A 19,642-nucleotide genomic window follows, 5' to 3' on the forward strand; every position below is an offset into this window, starting at 1 on the left:
CACACCGATAGATCAGCAGTCACAGAGCGGGAGGGAGGAAGAAGCAAGCTAGTTCTCAGGTGGCATGCTGAGCCTGCTACCAGCGTTTCCTCAGACTCCATGAGAAAGTAGATAAATGAACTCTTTACTTCTTAATTTCTTGATCCCGATTTTAAAATTAAGTACTTTCACAAAAGCCATAGAAATGGCTCTTTTTAAATAAAAGTCATTTCCTAAGACTATGTAGTCTTTTGCTTTAAAGTAGTTTATGCTTACAATCTGTTTTTATTCATGAACTTTACAATGTTTAAAGGTTCTATTCAAGTGAGCATGAATGCAGTGGATTACATATAGTTCAACCTTCAACTGGGAAAATTGTGAATGAACTTTTCAGAGAGGCGAGACAGCATGGAGCCGTCCCTCTGAATGAAGCCACAAGAGCCTCGGGTGATGACAAATCTAAGGTAAGGGCTGAAGTTTTATATGCTATCAGTATACTTGATCTGCTATAGATTTTTATATTATTTGCAAACACTATTTCTCTGTGTATTTCTTTTTCAGATATTTCCGTTATTTTTCAAAGTCTATAACTTTCTATTAATCAAAAATTAAAGCAGTTTCTTAACATTTCTATGAGTGTGATGATTAAAAACCCATATATGATATGAATAATAATTAAAAGGAATGGTGTTTTTACTTCATAAGCTGCCTCACCTGAAAAATAGAAGAGCTTGTGATTAGTGAAACAAAATAAAAAGTGCAGTTCAGTTGATTCATTACAGTTGAATCAAAGCTGCTTATAAAATAAGTGTGGAGCTTTTCTTCAGGGTTATTTATACTCAGTTTATTAAATTCTTCCTTTCTCTATGAAGCTCTTAATGCTTTGTCAAATATGATTCAAGAATTATAATTTTATTATAAGACTTGTTATAAAATATTAATGGTGAGTTTTAAAAGTCTGTTCCTAATTAAAAATATTATTTCAGTGTATGAATGTATTTCATAATTTAAGATTGGCATAAGTTATTTCAGTTTCTGAGTCACTCATGTTTTTATGGGAAGAAAATGATATACTAGAGTATACATTTCTGTAACATAAGACCTTTATTTTAATGTAAAAATTTCCTGGAAAGTATATACCAGTGTGGCTAATTGATCTAGTTTTAAAATATATATCATACATTATCATACATTTTGCTTTAATAAGACTGAATTTTTAACCCACTTGCTGTTTTTTTTTAGTCTTTTACAGGTGGAGGATACAGATTGGGTAATTCCTTTTGTAAGCAGTCTGAATACATCTATGGAGAAAATCAGTTGCAAGATGTAGGTACAGTAATGAAAATGAGAAATTGTTGATTTTTGCCCCTAGTTACTACGGTTTTTATAAAATTAAAAACTGAAATTCTCTTCTGTTATTTTTTGAAGTATTGATTAAAAAAACTAATGTGTAAGTTTTCAGATTCAAATGTTGTGTTTCTCAGCTGTGCCTTTTTTGTATCTCAGCTGTGCCTTGCACTTAAAGATATATAACCGTTTGTGAAAGAATGTATCATTCACTGTCAAAATGAGTTACATAAATGTTATAATAATTATTATAAATGGCATACCATCATGGTGTAGAATTAGCTGAGTTATATACATGGAAACATAGGGCTTCCCAGGTGACCCAAGTCATAAACAATCACCTGCCAATACAGGAGGCACAAGAGACGTGGGTTCGATCCCTAGATTAGGAAGATCCCCTGGAGAAGGAAATGGCAGTCCACTCCAGTGTTGTTGCCTGGAGAATCCCATGGACAGGGGAACCTGGCAGGCTACAGTCCACATGGTCAGAAAGAGTTGGACACAACACGTACGCACAAACGTAGAAATGCCTAAAGTCAGTCTTTGTTTTTTCTTTTTGAAATTTTGAAGTTAACCGTCTCGTTTTCAATGTGATGAATAGTTTTACTTTGGAGGGTCGCTGAAGATTCCATCGTGCTCTCTGGCATGAAGCAGAGAAGAATATGAGTGTAGATGAAGGGGAAGAGTGGCTGTGGGGTGGCAGTGGCTTCTCTCATGACTTGGATCTTCTCAGTGAACTAGAAATAATTGTACTTCAAGGCCAGGCTCCCACAGTGGCACCTTTGATATTTTAGCCATTGTCAGTTTGTTAAGCCAAATACAAATCTAAGGAAGCACACATGGTTCCATTTATGTCCTTATTTGACCTGAATAAAGTAAAGGATGGTACAAAAAGCTTTGTATATTTTTTAAAATTTTTGTTGGGTTTTTTTTTTTTTCTTTTTAATTTATTTTTGGCTGCACTGGGTCTTCATTGCTGCACGGCCTTTCTATAGTTGAAGCGAATGGGGGCTACTCTCTAGTTGCGGTGTGCAGGCTTCTCCTTGTGGTGGGTTCTCTTGTTGTGGAGTACGGGCTTTAGAGCTTGGACTCGGTAGTTGTGGCACATGGACTTAATTGCCCCACAGCACATGGGATCTTAGCTCCCCAACCAGGGATCAAACCCATTTCCTTGGCATTGGCAGGCAGATTCTTAACCCCTGGACCACCAGGGAAGTGTGTACTTCATACTGTAAGTAAGTGGTAAATAACGTGTTTGAAAATTAAAATTGTTTAATGCAGACACATTCTTGTATTTCTTTTTTCTATGCGCGAAAGGTTCAAATTTTGCTTAAACTGTGGAGCAACGGTTTCAGCTTGGATGATGGAGAATTGAGACCTTACAGTGACCCAACAAATGCCCAGTTTCTGGAGTCTGTTAAGAGAGGGTAAGATATGTTACTTAGATTTTGTCTGTTACTGAGGGTGGAGGTTTTTTGTTTGTTTGTTTTTCTAAACAGACCACCAGTCAGAAGTGCTCCACTGGTTTTTAAGAGTGAAATACTGGAATATATTCTGTAAACAGCTTCTAGGGGGAAGGGTATTTTAAGTATATAAAGGACACATTGCTATCTATAAGTCACTGGTTCTTAACTTGGTGGGGGGAGCAGTAGATATTGGTTTCTTTTAAAATCTCATGAAGCTATGGTCCCAGTTCTGAGAAGCAGCATCGTAGTGTCATAAATTTGTGAATTGATCAGTAGGTGTCTGCCCATCTGCTAAGCCACTGTCCTGCTTACTGTTGACAGGGTGACTCACTGCATGTATGCCTGAAAGCCGCTTATATTAGAAATCTTTTTAAATGGCATTACTGCTGGCAGAAGAATTCAGAAGGTTAGTTCGAAGTTAAAATTTTTGAAACCAGATTTACAGTGCCCTGACCCGTCTAAAGAACATTGTAACTCACCAGCCCTTGTGGCTGAAGGACAAGGACTTGAGTGATTTTGCTACAATTACAAGAGCTATTTATTTTCACTAGCTGATAAGTGATCATCCCTAAGTAGGAATACAGTGAAAGAAAGACATCAGGCTGGTTATGAGCTGGGAAATGTGAGTAGCAGTGAAGGGCCCAGAACAGGAGGCTACTCTCCATCCAGGAGTTGAAAGTGGGGCTTTTCCAGGCAGTGAAATTTTTCCTAGCAGAGTGGTAGGAGGGGAGTGGAGGTGGAACTCTGAAGGAAAGGCATTTTAGGACATTAATTTGCTTGGATTTTGAAGTTCAATTCCCCAGATAATGTCAGAATACTGAAGAAGGTTTCGTAAGACATGCTGTAATTGGGAAGGAAGTCATTGAGAAAGGTGGGAGGCTTTCCCGGCAGGCAGTGTGTGCTGGTGGTAAATGCAAGGTCAAGAGCTGAGGTCAGGGCCTTGGGCTTGGGAGCTTGCAGAGTCACTGAGCAGACTGGGAGCTGCGGGGGCCAGGGGGAGTGGGCTTCTGCCTGGTGAAGATCAACAGGACGATTGAAATAACATTTACTTCAGGATGGGAGAAGGAAAGACCATGTTGATGATGAGTGTGCTCTCTGTAAAGATCCAAACTAATTTATTACTAAATGAAAATACTCCATGAACTTTGTAGGCTAACGTTCAGTCTTGGAATACCAAGGGAGTGTTTTCATTTGAGCCACACTGTATCCTCAAGTTCAAATTATGATCAAGAACCATTTTAGAAATGGCACCTTGAAAAAAATGATTGATGGTCAGATAGTGGTTGTCAGCTGTATAATCATTGCCCCCTGCTTTATGACATATTTTGTAACACCATCTTTACTATCCTCAAGGAAGTGTTTACAGATAATATAATCAGTCTATGCATATTATGTCTAAAAGTTTCATGTAACATTTATCTTAAATATGGTGAAGAAGTAAAGGAAGGTAATTTATTATGCAATTACACATATTTCAATATATAACATAACCAAAATATAACAAAGTAGATAGCTTGGTTCCTGGGTAGCTCAGTGGTGAAGAATCCACCTGCCAATGCAGGAGACTCGGGTTAGATCCCTGGGTTGGGAAGATCCCCTGGAGGAGGAAATGGCAACTAACTCTAGTATTCTTGCCTGCAAAATCCCTTGGACAGAGGAGCCAGGTGAGCTACAGTCTATGGGGTTTCAAAGAGTTGGACACAACTGGGGAACTGAGCACACATACACACAGACTGCACACCTGTGTGCAGTCTAGCACTTATCATGTAGATATGACAAACAGAAATCAGAATAATGGGGTAGTGAGGTGTGTGAAGTTAGCAGCTTCCTTACTATATGAGGTATTGCAGTCAGAGACTTGATTAAGTTCCAGACAAAACAAAGTACAATCTTTGGTTTATGTGGCAGGTGAGTTTCTGAAAAGTTCAAAGCATATTAATACGATACAAAAAAAAACAACAGTTGCCTGCAGGAGGGTGGCACACATGAATCAGACGATAATCAAAACCACTCCCGTCAAACTTCCAGCCTTCCGCCAGGGTGTTCAGAAAAAAATACCGCACTACCTGTTAGGTCCTCAGGGGGATTTTCTAATGCTGACTGAGCTACAAATGCCATCCCACAGTTCAGCGCTCTAACTGTCAGAAGCACCTCCACCAACAGGATACAGGTTCTCTTTTCTCTACGTCCTTGCCAACGTTTGTTATTTGTGCTCTATTTGATGAACACCATTCTGACAGATGTGCGGTCTTATCTCATAGTGGGTTTTCTTTTTTTAAGAGAGATTCCCCTGGAGCTTCAGCGACTGGTTCATGGAGGACACTTGAATTTGGACATGGAGGACCATCAGGATCAAGAATATGTAAAGCCTAGGTTGAGGTTCAAGGCTTTTAGTGGAGAAGGACAGAAACTTGGAAGGTAAAATCCTAAAATGAGAAAATACTTGTCTTTGTTCAACATGAATTTTCTTTGAGAATGATAGCAAAATAACCTAGAGAGTAAAAACTAAGATACAAATTGTGAAGACCTCGCTGATGGAATCAGATGTGCAATTTTGATGATAGTGTTAGTAGATAATGTTATACTTCAGTTCAGTTCAGTCGCTCAGTCGTGTCTAACTCTTTGCAACCTCATGAATCACAGCACACCAGGCCTCCCTGTCCATCTCCAACTCCCGGAGTTCACTCAAACTCATGTCCATCGAGTCGGTGATGCCATCCAGCCATCTCATTCTCTGTCGTCCCCTTCTCCTCCTGCCCCCGATCCCTCCCAGCATCAGGGTCTTTTCCAGTGAGTTAACTCATCGCATGAGGTGGCCAAAGTATTGGAGCTTCAGGTTCAGCATCAGTCCTTCCAAAGAACACCCAGGACTGATCTCCTTTAGGATGGACTGGTTGGATCTCCTTGCAGTCCAAGGGACTCTCCAGAGTCTTCTCCAACACCACAGTTCAAAAGCATCAGTTCTTCGGCACTCAGCCTTCTTCACAGTCCAACTCTCACATCCATACATGACCACTGGAAAAACCATAGCCTTGACTAGACAGACTTTTGTTGGGAAAGTAATATCTCTGCTTTTTAATAAGCTGTCTAGGTTTGTCATAACTTTCCTTCCAAGGAGTAAGCATCTTTTAATTTCATGGCTGCAATCACTATCTGCAGTGATTTTGGAGCCCCAAAATGTAAAGTCTGACGCTGTTTCCACTGTTCCCCCATCTTTTTCCCATGAAGTGATGGGACCAGATGCCATGATCTTCGTTTTCTGAATGTTGAGCTTTAAGCCAACTTTTTCACTCTCCACTTTCACTTTCATCAAGAGGCTTTTGAGTTCCTCTTCACTTTCTGCCATAAGGGTGGTGTCGTCTGCATATCTGATGTTATTGATATTTCTCCCAGCAATCTTGATTCCAGCTTATGCTTCTTCCAGTCCAGCGTTTCTCATGATGTACTCTGCATATAAGTTAAATAAGCAGGGTGACAACATACAGCCTTGGCGTACTTCTTTTCCTATTTGGAACCAGTCTGTTGTTCCATGTCCACTTCTAACTGTTGCTTCCTGACCTGTATATAGATTTCACAAGGGGCAAATCAGGTGGTTTGGTATTCCCATCTTTTGAAGAATTTTCCACAGTTTATTGTGATCCACACAGTCAAAGGCTTTGGCATAGTCAATAAAGCAGAAATAGATGTTTTTCTGGAACTCTCTTGCTTTTTCAATGATCCAGCAGATGTTGGCAATTTGATCTCTGGTTCCTCTGCCTTTTCTAAAACCAGCTTGAACATCTGGAAGTTCACGGTTCATGTATTGCTGAAGCCTGGCTTGGAGAATTTTGAGCATTACTTAGACAGCAGTTAATTTGCATATCCCTGACTCTGTCAGTACCTTTGTAGACATGAACCCACTTCATCTTCACAGCAGCTTCTTGCCATAGCGCCTGTCACCACTCCATTAGCAGGTGCAGTAGTTCTTCCAGAGTAGTTAAGCTAGGAAGTGGTTAGTGTCAGGTTCAAACCAGGCACTCTGCCTGCAGAGTGCATGCTTTTTACCAGTTGCCATCCTGCCTATTTCTGATTATGATTATGTGGGTTCAGAGGGGGAAATTACTGATTAGATAAAACAGTAAATATCTTAGATCATAGCTGTAAGCATCTCTCTGCTGTAAGTAATTGCTAAGCTCTTACAGCCAAAGCAATGTCCTTAAGTTGGTTATTTTCAGTATATTTTAAGCAGCCAAACTCTTTCTTCAGGTTATGGAAACACATATAGAATTCTCATTGCAGAAAGAGGGGATTGTCTTAGATATCTCCAGACAGTGAAACCCAGGACTTCTCTGAGCACAATTTAGAAACCAGTGAGTGTGGCATGATATATGATGGACTCCTTTATAGTAGCCATGACTGGACTCTTCGTAAACATAATGTGTGCTGGTAAACGTGACCCTCCGTTTTCCACGCGTCACTGCAGGTGGTACGTTGAATTGGCTGTGTCGCCACCATGCTCTCTTGGGTGCCCTGTATTCCTGTTCATGTGAATCCTTCCTTTCCAAGTTCTTGTCAGCTGCCTTGTGCACGGTGGTTCTGTCTTCCCCTTTTGTTTCTCAGCATAGGGAAGAATTCAGTGTCAGTTCGTTATACCTGTCTTTCATTGTTATTCCATGTAATTTCACTTGACAGACACACACATCATACAAAGAAATGCATGAAAGCTTTTCTTCTTAGAGTTCCCACCCTGCACTTGATTTTCGTGTTTTGAGAAGTAGCTTAGCTGGCCCCAATTTTTTTTAAAACAGAAAGCATTAAAGCACAGAAAGAGCAGTGTGAGGCAACTTGACGTCATGGAGAGGACCCCAGAATCCCATGTGCCAGTGGGTAACTTTTCCTCCCCTGGTGGTTGTTAGGACAGTAGTTAAAACATTAATAGCCAACTATATAGAAGCACTGACGTGCTTACAGATCTAATTAATTTAATCTTTGCAATAGTGCAGCTGTTGTCTCTGTTTTACAACTGAGGGAACTTGGGCACAGAGAGGTGAAAGGACTTGCTGCCAGTCACATGTCTGACAAGTGGCAAAATCAGCCCTGGAGTCAGGCTCCTGGATCCATGCTGTTAGCCATGGCGCCTCCCGCACTCCAGAACTTGAATGTGCTGCTGGTGGTGATGACAGCGTGGAGACCTGGGAATAGGGACACGGAGGGAGAAGGAAGAGGCCCTTTGGTTCATTGCCTCCCATCCTCCTGTCGGCACAGTGACCCACCTTGGTGGTACAGCTCTTTCAACCCTGAATTACAAACTTGACAGGAAATTCCTTAATACTACCTGAGCAGTGACTGCAGATCATCACGTTCTCCTTTTCTATGTCTTTTTCATATACATTCTGAAATTGGTTCTGTAATATGTGTCAGGAGGTAGCTAAGGAAAGGCAAAGCATAGCAAGAAGTGCCAATTACTTTTCCCACTTGGCTGTATAGGTTGAGAAAGCTTTTGGGTGGGAATAAGAGCCATAATGAGCTCAGTTTGTACTAGAATAAAGCACAAATGCTCATGGGGCCTCTATCCTAACAGATTTTTTTTTTTTTTTTCAAAAGTAAGATAGGGACCCATCTAAGTTTCAATATTTGAAAGAATAAACATCAAGATTGTCAAAAGATCCCTTAAAAGATAACTGAGATAAAACTAAGATGTGATGTCTTTAAAGAACTTGGCTGTATTTGTTTTAATTGCTTAACCAAAAGAGCACTCTGTTTTTGACGTTCACTCGCAGCTTACGGTTACGGGTCATCCTGCTAGCATTAGAAGGCACTATGGTCACTAGTAACCACAGTCCACTGGAAAGAGATCATGTCACACAAGGTTCATTACACACTCATCACCGTATATTAAGTCGATAAAGTAAGATCTTTAGTTAAGAGTTTTGATACTAACTCTCAAAAATTAATAGACTATACAGAGAAGGAGAATTATATAGTAGACCTGCAAAGCACTATGAACCAACTCAAAGTAATTAAGATTTATACAGTTTTCATGTAACAGTAGGATACAAATTTTATTCAGGTTCCCCATAGACTGTAAACTAGGAGACACTGGAACATATCCAGGGGTATAAAACAAGATGCAAAAATTTTATAGTCTAAAGGTATTGAAATCATACAGAGTCTGTTTGTTTATCACTGTCATTACCATATATTAAATTTCTCATTACTTCTTTTCTGTAAAACAGTAACTACTTGAATCAGATTTTTAAAGTGGTATCAACTAAGTTTAAATTAATAGCTTAGTATTGATGATATGTACAAATATAACTGATACCTCTTGAAACACTGTTTCAAGCACTATATTACTATAACAGACTTTCATAACATTATTATTTCCATTTTATAAATGATAGAACTGGGATTCAAAGAGATTAATTTACATACTTGAGTTCACACAAATTGACAAAGCTGGGATCTGAAATCTGTCTGTGCTCATGGTCAGTCTTGGACATAAACTCCAAGTTGCTCGGGTTTCTGACTAAAGACCATTGTGCCCAACAGTCTCATGAAATTTCAAAGGGATGAAGGAGGAAGAAAGTTGGATAAACTAAAACAGAATCGTAGGACCCAGAATAATTTTAATAAAAGAGTTTTCAAGAAAAATAGGCTATCCCAAAGGAAGCTGTGTTCTCGCTGGTGCAGACGTGATGGCAGGACGAGTGGAGAGTCAGCTGTAGGTCCGAGTGGTGCTTCTACTGTCTGCAGTGTGTCATGCGTCTTACGTGTTTATATTTACGTTCTGATTCTTTAATTCTTCTTTCTTAGCCTCACACCTGAAATAGTCAGTACACCTTCCTCCCCAGAAGAGGAGGAGAAGTCACTGTTCAATGCAGTGGTTCTTATTGACGATTCCATGCCAACCACCAAAATCCAGATCAGATTAGCAGACGGGAGCCGTTTGATACAGAGATTCAACAGTACTCACAGGTAAGCTCAGGGTGACTTATCTTTGTAAATCTGGGTGCATCTTGAGTCAGGAAAAATATGAAATTGCTTAGGTTTACTTTTGAAGTAAGTTTTTGACAGAAAAACTTGAAATAAGAAGTCAAATACTTAGTACTTAAACATCCTCTGTAAACTGTCCAAATACTAATGCAAATGCAGATACCACTTAGAAATAAAGAAAATTAAAAGCTATCATTTTGCGCTGATGCTAAAACCAGAAAAAGTTGAATCAGATTTGATTTACTTTAGTAAAACCTTATTTGAACTTTACTCCTTTAAAAATTTATGATAACCCTGATTGAAAGTGAAAGTCACAGTTATGTCCTATTCTTTGCAACCCATTGATCATACAGAAGTCCATGGACTTCTCCAGGCCAGAATGCTGGAGTGGATAGCCTTTCCCTTCTCCAGGGGATCTTGCCAACCCAGGTGTTTAATCCAGGTCTCCTGTATTGCAGGCGGATTCTTTACCAACTGAGCTATCAGGGAAGCCCTAACCCTGTAGGATGAATAATCTACATAGAGATTTGTAGTGTAAATAAAGTTTAATTGTGCTGTTATCAAGTATTTCAAATTAACAGTTTTAAATGTCATTTTAGCATTCATTTGTTATGCTAATAAGATATTGTTTTTATTGTTCACTGTGTCCCACTAAGAGATAACATTTATGATCTTAGTTGAGTTACTGTGTCTATATGAAAGTAATTTTTTTTAAACACTTTTCGTAGGTACAGACTCACATTGACATAGGCTCATCTGAGGTACCTTTTTCTGGATCATGTGCTACTAAGATGTTTTATGCTATGAAAAAGTCAGCCCTTGTAGTTCAGTGTAGTAGCATTGTTGATGTTTCTTTGATGGAACAACTCACCTGGAGATTGTGTCTGTTTACAGTGAAAGTAACTGTTAGGTACGCTCCAGAGTTAATCCTCATGTTTTACCTGAAAGCCAAGATAAATCCATCCATTGAAATTAAAGAAGGTTATAACACATTTAAAGGATTAGAACTGTGTGATTTATTTTAATTATTATCTAATTTTAGCTAAAAAACCTAAATGACAATAAAACTTTCATTTCACAAATTATTTTCATCTTACTTCTTCAGGATCCTGGATGTCCGGGACTTTATCGTTCAGTCTCGTCCTGAATTTGCAACTCTTGACTTTATTCTCGTGACTTCGTTTCCAAACAAAGTGCTAACAGATGAAAGCCTGACACTACAAGAAGCAGATATTCTTAACACTGTGATACTGCAGCAGCTAAAATGATACTGTCCTACCTATGCAGTAGCATGTAGGAATGGTAATGTGCCATACTAGTGAGGAAAATACTTAAGAGCGTAAAAAATTATTTTTATTATTTATACAGATAAATTTTGGTTTAATTCTTCAATCTTCCAGCTTTAGGATAGACAAATTTGGACTAGGAGTAGATCTTAAGGTAACATATGTTCGAAGTTTTAGCCAAAAGGGCTGGCTTCCATTGATAGCTTTTAAATATTCAGGCAAACCAATTTGATACATGCTCAGAGTTAATGTAACAGCACTTGTTTGCAGAGAAAATGAACAAAATGCCATTTTTGACAAATGCATTTGGTAAAATTTGCACTAAAGTTTCTTGATGCTGCATTGATCAGCAGCCATTAAGAAATCTTCTGATCAAACACCTTGAAATTTTTTCTGTAATGTATACTGGGAACTATGTATGTATTCTGATATTTAAATACTTGGATTGTATGATAGTTATTTCTCCTATTAAGATAAATAATTCCTTTCTACTTGCTGATTTAGCTGTTTTACTCATGTCAGAAAATACAGTTTCGCCTTGTGTTTTATGACCTTCATAAACCAGAAACAAAGACATAAAGGTCAGCAGTTCTTGAGGAGGAGTGTGTTCAACTGCACTTTAAAGGAGAGTAACTACAGTCCCTGGCTGCGCCCGTCTTGATCACCCCCATTTATTCATTCAGCAAGTGTTTCTGGGGGACCCACCATGTATACTAAACACTGTTGTAAGTGTTAAACCCAGAGTGTATTGTACTGCAAAACCAAATGAGGGCAGAAACGAAAGAATGAATTCCATCAAAGAGACAGAACCTGAAGAGTCACCAGCGTAAATGTCTGCGTTTCTGCTGGAGCCAGATGTTCGCTGAGTGAGGGAAGGTGCAGCAGGAGTGAGAGAAAAGCTTATTCTTCTTCCCAACACCATTTCATCTCTGGTCACCTCTCCTGGCTTGTCTTTTATTGCTGCTGTAACAAATCACTACAGACATGGTGGCTTACAATAGCCTAGGTTTCTTGTACTTCTCTGGGTCTCACGTGGGCCTCACTGGGCTACAGTCAGGTGTCAGCAGGGCACCGTTCCTCTTGGGAGGTCTCGGGGAGATGTGTGTCCTTGCCTTACCAGCTTCAAGCGGCCACCTGCATGCCTGGGCCTGTGGCCCCCTCTCTTCGTCTCCAAAACTAGCAACGCTGTATCCCTCTGACTCCTCTGTCATCACATCTCTTGGAAAACAGCCGGGAAAGATTCTCTGTTTATTGGGTCTACCAGGTGATCCTGGATGCTCTCCCCACATAAGGTCCATAGTAACTGGATCCTTGAGGTCCCTTTGATTGTGAAAGGTGATGGATCACAGGTTCCTTCCAGTGCACCAGGGCTCATCTCTTGCCTCTTCAGCTGGCATCCATCCCTTCACTATGGCCAAGCCCCTCATCTTGGCTTCTATCCTTACGGCCTTTGCCTCCACCTTTGATTCTCCTTTCTTCTAAGGGCCCTGGCAATTACATTTGCTTCACTTGGATACTCTAGGATAATCTCCTCGCCTCAGATGTGTGACTTAACCCCATCTGCAGAATCTCTTCTACCACATAGACTGACAAATTCATTGGCTTGGGGATTAGAACATGAGCCTTTTGGGAGGCCTTTCTGTCTACTGCAGTCCACTCCTGTCCCGAAGATCCACATTCCACCCTGAAAGGTGCTCAAGAGCTTCAACCCACTGCAGCACCAGCTTAAAAGTGCAAAGTTTTACCTGGATCTCATGAACTCAGATGTCCCGAATCTCATTTAAATCATGTAAACCAAGTATGAGTGAACATCTGGTATGAGTGGTTCCTGGGACACAATTTCTCTCCATCTGTGAACCTAGAGAAACCAGTTATATAATGGCAACAGGCATAAAATAACCGTTCTAGACATTCTTGTTTTAAAAAGAAAATGGGGTGGAAACGGGAGCTGCCAGTGCCAAGCACTTTGTAAGTTCAGCCAGACACACTCGGCTTGAAGGCCTGGAAACAGCCTTCTGTGACTCAGCAGTCTTTGTAGGTGTGTGACTTTCTCTCAGAGACCTCTTTTTTTTTTTTTTCCCTTTTTCATGAAAGGTAGCAGGTATTTGCAGCCAAGTAGTTCTATCAGCTTGTAATGTCTGTAATTGTAGGAGGCTGAGCCATCTTTTTTCATTTCATGTCTCTGTCCCCTTTAAGAAAGCAATATCTGCTAATGTAACATTCTCGAGACATGTGTGGATCTTCTGTGTATGTTACAGAGATTCACTCCATTAAACCACAGGCTCCTTCCAGAGCTTTCCTAGGTAACCCAGCTGTTTCCGGCTGTCTGTGACCTTCTCTGTCTTTCTCAGGTATAAGCAGCAGGTCGTAGGCCACAGTCTCATCTCTTCCCCTGGAGCAGGCCTCAGTTCAGTTCAGTCGCTCAGTCGTGTCTGACTCTTTGCGACCCCATGAATCGCAGCACGCCAGGTCTCCCTGTCCATCACCAACTCCCAGAGTTCACTCAGACTCATGTCCATCGAGTCAGTGATGCCATCCAGCCATCTCATCCTCTGTCGTTCTCTTCTCCTCCCACCCCCAATGCGTCCCAGCATTAGGGTCTTTTCCGGTGAGTCAACTCTTTGCATGAGGTGGCCAAAGTACTGGAGTTTCAGCTTCAGCTGCCTAAAAGTAAATCTTTCAATTTTAATGTCTTTGCTATTCGCTAAGGATTTCCAGGTCATCAAGTCCTGTTTCCTTTTTTTTTTTTTAACAGTCCTTCCCTCAACTTATCTATTTTTTCTCACATTAGACTATAATCAGTAAGAAGAAAGCAGGCTGCCCCTGCCACACAACTTAGAAATCTCTTCAGCTGAGAGTCTTGAGTTTCTCTCATGCTTCTTTCTTTCCACACAGCTGCAGTCACAATGCTAAGCTTCCTGCCACTGATTCACTGGAATCTCTCTTCCTTCACTTTTCCCGCAGCACAGGCCTCATTTCCTCCTGAACTTTTTAAAAGGTCCTTTTTTCCAGTAACCCTGTCCTCACAGCCACATAGCTGTTCTCTGACACACCCCTTACCTCCTTGGAGCCCTCGCTGCCTTTCCCAGCCATGGCCCTGCTCCTTTGGCTCTCTGCCACACTCCTTTGAATATTTCCACCCTCTTCCCACTGCCCAGTTCCAAGGCTACTCCTGCATTTCTGTGTCTTTGTTAACAGGAGCACCCACTTCTTGGTCTCTGGAAAACTCCACTCTGCCAGTTGACCTGAATGTGCCAGTAGGAGCTTTGGGTGTCACGTTTCACTGGGGGCTTCACTTCAAGGAGCTGAATTTGCCTATGTGAGGCGGACAGTGGGAGGGCTCCCAGACCCACTCACCTGCCAGTGTTGGCCTCACCACCGCAGAGAAAACTCGTGCTCGGTGTCAGAAGCAGCGTATTCCTAAGACTTCTCAGAATGGGAAGCTCTGTTCCTTCCCACTGGTTGGAAACAACCTGGAGAATGCAGACGTGACAGTTCAGTCCGTCAGTCTCCGCACAGAAGGGTTACCGGTTGTAAGCTACGCTTCCAAGGAGCAGAGTCATATCTGTATGGAAATAATCTCCTGCAACAGGTGAACATTTTAAATAAGGGCATTGCCCTGTTTTAGATTAACAAAATGGAGAGAACCTGTAAAATTATTTGAAGTTTTATTCTTGTAGTTTCTTTTTAGTCAGGTGGAGTGCCTGAGGATGCACATACATGAATGACTGCCGTTCTTGTATATAATAGTTTTCCAAAATAGATTCTTGTTGGGAGGGAGAATTAAACAGCCAGAGGGATGAACATTACTTTTACAAGTGTTCTACAAAGTGTTTGCTTCCTTCAGAGTTCTCCTGAATTCTTTTTACTATTGCAGTCACTGTAACTTTTTAAAATTTATAATTCCATTAGAAGAGATTGTTACAATAAACAACCATGTGTGACGTCAGTTTTGCATGATGTGTGTAATCAAGAAAGTTTTAAGTGTGTGCTTACCAATAAAGAATGTTTTCACTGGAAGTCATTGAGAAGCCTTTTCATAATTTCCTTGATGTACAGTTTTATTCAGGTGACTTAATGGAGTATTTTAAATGTCAGTAACGTTTCCCACGTGCATCTTTTTGATGCGCAGGAGGATCTGAGTTGTAGCAGTGTTATCTCTGTGTCCCATCACTGATTCAGTTTTCATTCCACCAAAAGAAACTGCAGATTTTTCTCCACTTTCGCCACAGTGGACCTCTGAAAACCTTGTCATGATATGTGTTGTTGATAAAGTGCCTCAGGATTTCCCCTTAAGAGTTTTTGTCCCTGGCTAGTGATGGAAGTAAATGTGTCCAATGTTGTCATAAAGGCTAAGAAACGTTTTCTGTAATCCTCTAATTTTAAAGTATCTTTTAACTCCAAGTAAACATTATGTAAAAGGAGCCCTGTTGCGTGTGTGTGTGTCTGTACAGCACGTATAAATTACTCACGTAGCCCATAACTAACAACTAGCTATAATTTACTTAGTTTAATACTTAACAATTGGGCCCCTTTAGAATTTATAGCTGTGATTTAAGTCTCTGAAGAAAAGGGAGGATGGCTTTTTTTAGGAAGTTTGAACTTGATGGTTTATTTTCTTCTAGACAAATATTTCTATATTGTTAAATACAAGAGTATAGTCCATAATGGAACCCCTAAATGCTAAGGCCCCTGTCACCAAATGTTGACTTGACTTAATTACAGCAGAGGCCCTCCCAGAAATGGAATCTTAAATCTTGCCTTTCGATAATCTGATCAACACTAAACGGGCCATCTGTCTGATAAATCCTGCTGGCCCCTCAAGAAAGTGACCTTGCCATAACTTTTTTGCCTAGTGTTAGCTTCCTGTTCCCTCCCTCTTCTATAAAATGCCTCAGTTTCAACAGCTTCTAGGAGCTCCTTTCTGTTTGCTAGATTAGATGGTGCCCATTCGTGAATTGTTGAGTAAAACCCACAAGATTTTTGAAATGTATTCATTTGAATTTTGTATTTTCACAAAATGTGTAGCAGAGACCTTCAGAGTCATTCTGAAGAGCTACAACCTTAAAATTTCCTGAGTCCTGCCTAGGTGATTTCAGATGACTTAGGCCACTCAGAGGAAAGCTACAGGAAAGATGGAAGTAAGCGTGGATCACAGCATTTCTTGCTTTCTTTGGAAATAATTACCAACTTATTAGCATGGACTTAGAGACATCACAGGGGCTTCCCTGATGGCTCAGTAGGTAAAGAATCTGCCTGCAATGCAGAAGACTCAGGAGATGCGGGTTCAATCCCTGGGTCTGGAAGAACCCCTGGAGGAGGAAGTGGTAACCCAATCCAGTAATTTTGCTTGGAGAATCCCATGGACAGAGGAGCCTGATGGGCTACTGTCCATGGGGTTGCAAGTCAGACATGACAGCACACGCACAAGAGACATCACAGTCAGCAATGTGATAGGTTTTAATTGACTTCTGTCAACTGAAAAAAAAAGCACAATGTGAGAGTTGCATACTGAGGGCAAAATGACTATAGCTGGGAGGCAGCACCTCAGCTCTGAGGAATGTGTATATGCGATTTTGGTGTATATGTGGTGTGATGTCTCTTGTGCGTGTGCTATCGTGTCTGACTTGCAACCCCATGGACAGAGGAGCCCATCGGGATTCTCCAAGCAAAATTACTGGAGTGGGTTACCACTTCCTATATGGTGTATATGTAAGGTCATTGTATATGTGATTTTGGTGAAGGGGGTTAAGATCTGTATATGGTTTTAGTCGAGGGGCTTAAGGTCAGTGTATGCATGGTTTTAGGGGGTTACGTACAGTCAAGCATGCGTTTTGGCAGAGGCTTGCTGCTAGTCATGGGCAGGTGTCACTGTTTATGATTTTAGTGCTTTTCCAGATAGGAAGAGATGCAAGCCTTTGGGCTCCTAAAATGTTATTTTGAAAATAACTATCCGAAGGCCTTTCTGCCAGTTTTTCCTGGACTGCGGTTGCCTCACTCCTGATCTCTACCCTAACTCCTTTTGGTGGCTGTTGAAGGTCAGTGGCTGCAGTGGCCACTGACTTTATCCTTGTAAAGCCAGGTAGCCAGCGACAATTTTTAGTTGGCACTTCTCTTGAGTGAAGGTATGTGTGTGTGTTAGGCAACAATAAAAGAGGCCCATGAGATGAAAGATGTGGAGCAGCTGGGTTTTTTTCCTCCAGAAATTCTTTTCTGCCTGTTCCTTCCTTGGGTGTAAATTTGCTCAGCCCTGCTGTTTATTTGTGTAGATGTCAACACAGTCGTATCTACAACAGTGACTTTCCTTAATTGAACGTTGGGGATAAGAGTTCTTAAAATGAGTGAATGTCCTTTGATTTTATGCCTTCATGTCTGCTTTTTGGTTTGTAATTTCTTTCTGCACACAGGGCACCTTTCAATGTTAATTATAAAAGTTCCTACATGGTAGTTTGTGTATTTAATGTCTTTCCTGCTTTGTTTTTCATTTTTTCATCTGTGGGAAAGGCTAGTGTCTTACATTGTTAACAGATTTTATCATTTTTAATCATAGGATCAAGAATGGTAGGAAGTATGCTTTAGTTTCCTATCAGAGTCTATGTTGATTAGGAAGTAGCAACTATGAATGCTACAAATATTCACAACATCAGTAGGCTTGGAAGTGAAAGCATGAACATAGTTAAATCCAAGTGGGAGTCCTGCCCCCAGCCTGGAATTTTTAACTGAGTCTGGGCTTTCGAACCCAGGAGGGAGCAGGGTGAAGTAACATCCTTTAGAAAGAAATGTTCACCTTCCTATGAATGTCAGATTTAACATTCCCTGAGGTGAAGTGGTCACTTTTATTCATGTAGTGAAATTATATGCAAATGAAAGTTTTATGTTGGTATGTTGTAAATACATGATAAAAACCCCAAGGCTGAGAGGTTTTTTTTCCTTTGAAAACTTACCATAAATGTTGATGATGTCAGTAAATCCATAAATGTTACTGTTTGAAGTATTGTGTCCATTGGTGTCCTGTGACTACTCAAACTAATATGATTTTATAGTCTTTTTAAAAAATTTTATTTATTTGACTGCATTGGGTCTTAGTTGCAGCATATGACATCAAGTTCCCTGACCAGGGATCGAACCCAGGCCCCATGCTTTGGGAGCACAGAGTCTTAGCCACTGGGCCACCAGGGAAGTCCCTGACTTTATATTCTTTAATGTGAAGCACGTGGTGAGTCACTGGCGATAAGGCTGCATATGTTGGAGATAACTACTTGGGTTTAACACTTATTGAGGGCTCACTCAGAGCAAAATTCTGTACTTGGAAGGCAGAATGCCACTTACGGTCTGTCATGTCGCTATGTTACAGTGTCACTCAGTTCTTCTTCCTTGGTCACTAACTCATGTCCAACTCTGCAACCTCATAGAGTGCAGCATGCCAGGCTCCCCTGTCCTCCACTATCTCCTGAAGTTTGCTTAAATTCATGTCCATTGGAATACGGAATGAAGCAGGGCAAAGACATAGAGTTTTGCCAAGAAAATGCACTGGTCATAACAAACACCCTCTTCCAACAACACAAGAGAAGACTCTCTACATGGACATCACCAGATGGTCAACACCGAAATCAGATTGATTATATTCTTTGCAGCCAAAGATGGAGAAGCTCTGTACAGTCAGCAAAAACAAGACCAGGAGCTGACTGTGGCTCAGACCATGAACTCCTTATTGCCAAATTCAGACTTAAATTGAAGAAAGTAGGGAAAACCACTAGACCATTCAGGTATGACCTAAATCAAATCCCTTATGATTATACAGTGGAAGTGAGAAATAGATTTAAGGGCCTAGATCTGATAGACATAGTACCTGATGAACTATGGAATGAGGTTCGTGACATTGTACAGGAGACAGGGATCAAGACTATTCCCATGGAAAAGAAATGCAAAAAAGCAAAATGGCTGTCTGGGGAGGCCTTACAAATAGCTGTGAAAAGAAGAGAAGCAAAAAGCAAAGGAGAAAAGGAAAGATATAAACATCTGAATGCAGAGTTCCAAAGAATAGCAAGAAGAGATAAGAAAGCCTTCTTCAGCGATCAATGCAAAGAAGTAGAGTAAAACAACAGAATGGGAAAGACTAAGGATCTCTTCAAGAAAATCAGAGATACCAAAGGAACATTTCATGCAAAGATGGGCTCAATAAAGGACAGAAATGGTATGGACCTAACAGAAGCAGAAGATATTAAGAAGAGATGGCAAGAATACACAGAAGAACTGTACAAAAAAGATGTTCACGACCCAGATAATCACAATGGTGTGATCACTGACCTACAGCCAGACATCCTGGAATGTGAAGTCAAGTGGGCCTTAGAAAGCATCACTACCAACAAAGCTAGTGGAGATGATGGAATTCCAGTTGAGCTATTCCAAATCCTGAAAGATGATGCTGTGAAAGTGCTGCACTCAATATGCCAGCAAATTTGGAAAACTCAGCAGTGGCCCCAGGACGGGAAAAGGTCAGTTTTCATTCCAATCCGAAAGAAAGGCAATGCCAAAGAATGCTCAAACTACCGCACAATTGCACTCATCTCACACGCTAGTAAAGTCATG

General features: G+C 40.6%; 1 protein-coding gene across 1 annotated transcript in view; it reads left to right on the forward strand.

Moving 5' to 3' along the window:
- Window positions 1-15,490, forward strand: part of UBXN2B (UBX domain protein 2B) — a 36,709-nt gene extending 21,219 nt beyond the window's left edge. The window contains exons 3-8 of the mRNA XM_010838982.1: window positions 293-443; window positions 1,222-1,305; window positions 2,644-2,753; window positions 5,073-5,210; window positions 9,588-9,749; window positions 10,873-15,490. Of these exons, the coding sequence (XP_010837284.1) occupies window positions 293-443; window positions 1,222-1,305; window positions 2,644-2,753; window positions 5,073-5,210; window positions 9,588-9,749; window positions 10,873-11,035 (808 nt within the window). The 3' untranslated portion in view covers window positions 11,036-15,490. The remainder of the gene's footprint in view (window positions 1-292; window positions 444-1,221; window positions 1,306-2,643; window positions 2,754-5,072; window positions 5,211-9,587; window positions 9,750-10,872) is intronic.
- The last annotated feature ends 4,152 nt before the right edge of the window (window positions 15,491-19,642 follow it).

This window comes from Bison bison, unplaced genomic scaffold (genome assembly GCF_000754665.1).
Source record: "Bison bison bison isolate TAMUID 2011002044 unplaced genomic scaffold, Bison_UMD1.0 scf7180017864108, whole genome shotgun sequence".
Classification (NCBI taxonomy): domain Eukaryota; kingdom Metazoa; phylum Chordata; class Mammalia; order Artiodactyla; family Bovidae; genus Bison; species Bison bison.